Source organism: Aplysia californica, unplaced genomic scaffold, assembly GCF_000002075.1.
Source record: "Aplysia californica isolate F4 #8 unplaced genomic scaffold, AplCal3.0 scaffold00574, whole genome shotgun sequence".
NCBI lineage: Eukaryota > Metazoa > Mollusca > Gastropoda > Aplysiida > Aplysiidae > Aplysia > Aplysia californica.
The window spans coordinates 229,799-231,180 of NW_004797844.1; the positions used below are offsets into that span (position 1 = coordinate 229,799).

Here is a 1,382-nt window from a genome sequence, read left to right on the forward strand (position 1 = left end):
CGGTCTATAGCTGGGTACCCATTCCCACCTGGGTGAAGTGAGGAAAATTCGTGTAAGTGCCTTTCCCAAGGACACAACGTCGGGCCCTTGACGGGATTCGAACCCACGACCTTACGGTTGCGAGTCCGAGATGATGATGATGATGATGATGATGATGATGATGATGATGATGATGATGATACATGATGATGATGATGATGATGATGATGATGATGATGATCACTACAATGACGACGAGTCCTTCAAAAGTATACACTTTACTTGAAGTCGTTGTTAAACTGATGCACTCACCATGTTCGCAGTTTGGTCCGATATAGCCGTGACGACACTCACACACGTTGGGCGCGATACATCTCCCGCCGTTCCGACATCCCACGCAGTGAGCTGAGGAGACACACAGACAGACACAGTCACAGATCAAGAGTCAGTTTTATATTCATACTTTTATTAATTTATTTAACAAGTTGGAGCCTACGTTCAACAAGGTGGAGCCGTAAGCGTACATTAGTGCCTCGACGTGGTAGCATCAGGTGCTAGCCAATTTTTGGCGTACGGGGTTATTGGTTTCATCTAAAAGCTTGTTCATTTGTCTTCCTTGAGGTAAAAAAAAATATACGTCTATGTTGAATAGATTAGAAGTCGAAGTATTTGCGAATGAAGGAAGTCAGAGTCGCCTTGCTTCAGAGGTAAGATTAGCGAGAAAATGGCCGCCAAAATTTTGTAACTTCCATAACCTGAGAGTTCTTGGAAACTGAAAATTTACATTTTTGTGTATTTAATCAAGTTTTTATTAAAGTAAAATTCGCACAGAAATGTGTTTTTAAAAGGACATAGAAGGAAATAAGCCAAAAAAAAAAAGAAAGAAAAGAAAAATAGTGTCCATCGGCCCAAAAAGTGCAAATTTTTAAAATTTCTTTATTTTGATGAGCGCTCGATTTCATCACAATGCCTCACATTTAACAAGTTGGAGTGTACATTTAACAAATTAGAGAGTGCATTTAACAAGTTGGAGTGTACAATTAACAAGTTGGAGTGTACATTTAACAAGTTGGAGAGTGCATTTAACAAGTTGGAGAGTGCATTTAACAAGTTGGAGTGTACACTTAACAAGTTGGAATGTACATAATTTAACAAGTTGGAGAGTTCTACAGTCTGCAGATTAAATGCCTTTCTAAATATCCTAACAGCGTTGATAGGGTAGTTAAACCTATACACACGTACCATTTTAAGAATGCCTTACTTTCTCCTCAAGTCAACACCCTGCAAGTTGTTTCTCCTGCATCTCAAGGGTCGCTGTGCACCAAACGTCACCAGCAGATCAATACTGACAATGGCTACAGCAAAATGCGATATCTATTACTGCAGTCTCGTATCTCCCCCCC

General features: G+C 40.1%; 1 protein-coding gene across 1 annotated transcript in view; it reads right to left on the bottom strand.

Annotated features, from left to right (window-relative positions):
- Positions 1 to 1,382, bottom strand: part of LOC101858439 (protein kinase C-binding protein NELL2) — a gene marked incomplete in the record, with an annotated part of 253,988 nt that overhangs the window by 25,578 nt on the left and 227,028 nt on the right. Inside the window, 1 exon segment of the mRNA XM_013087329.2 lies at positions 292 to 384. Within this exon segment, the coding sequence (XP_012942783.1) occupies positions 292 to 384 (93 nt within the window).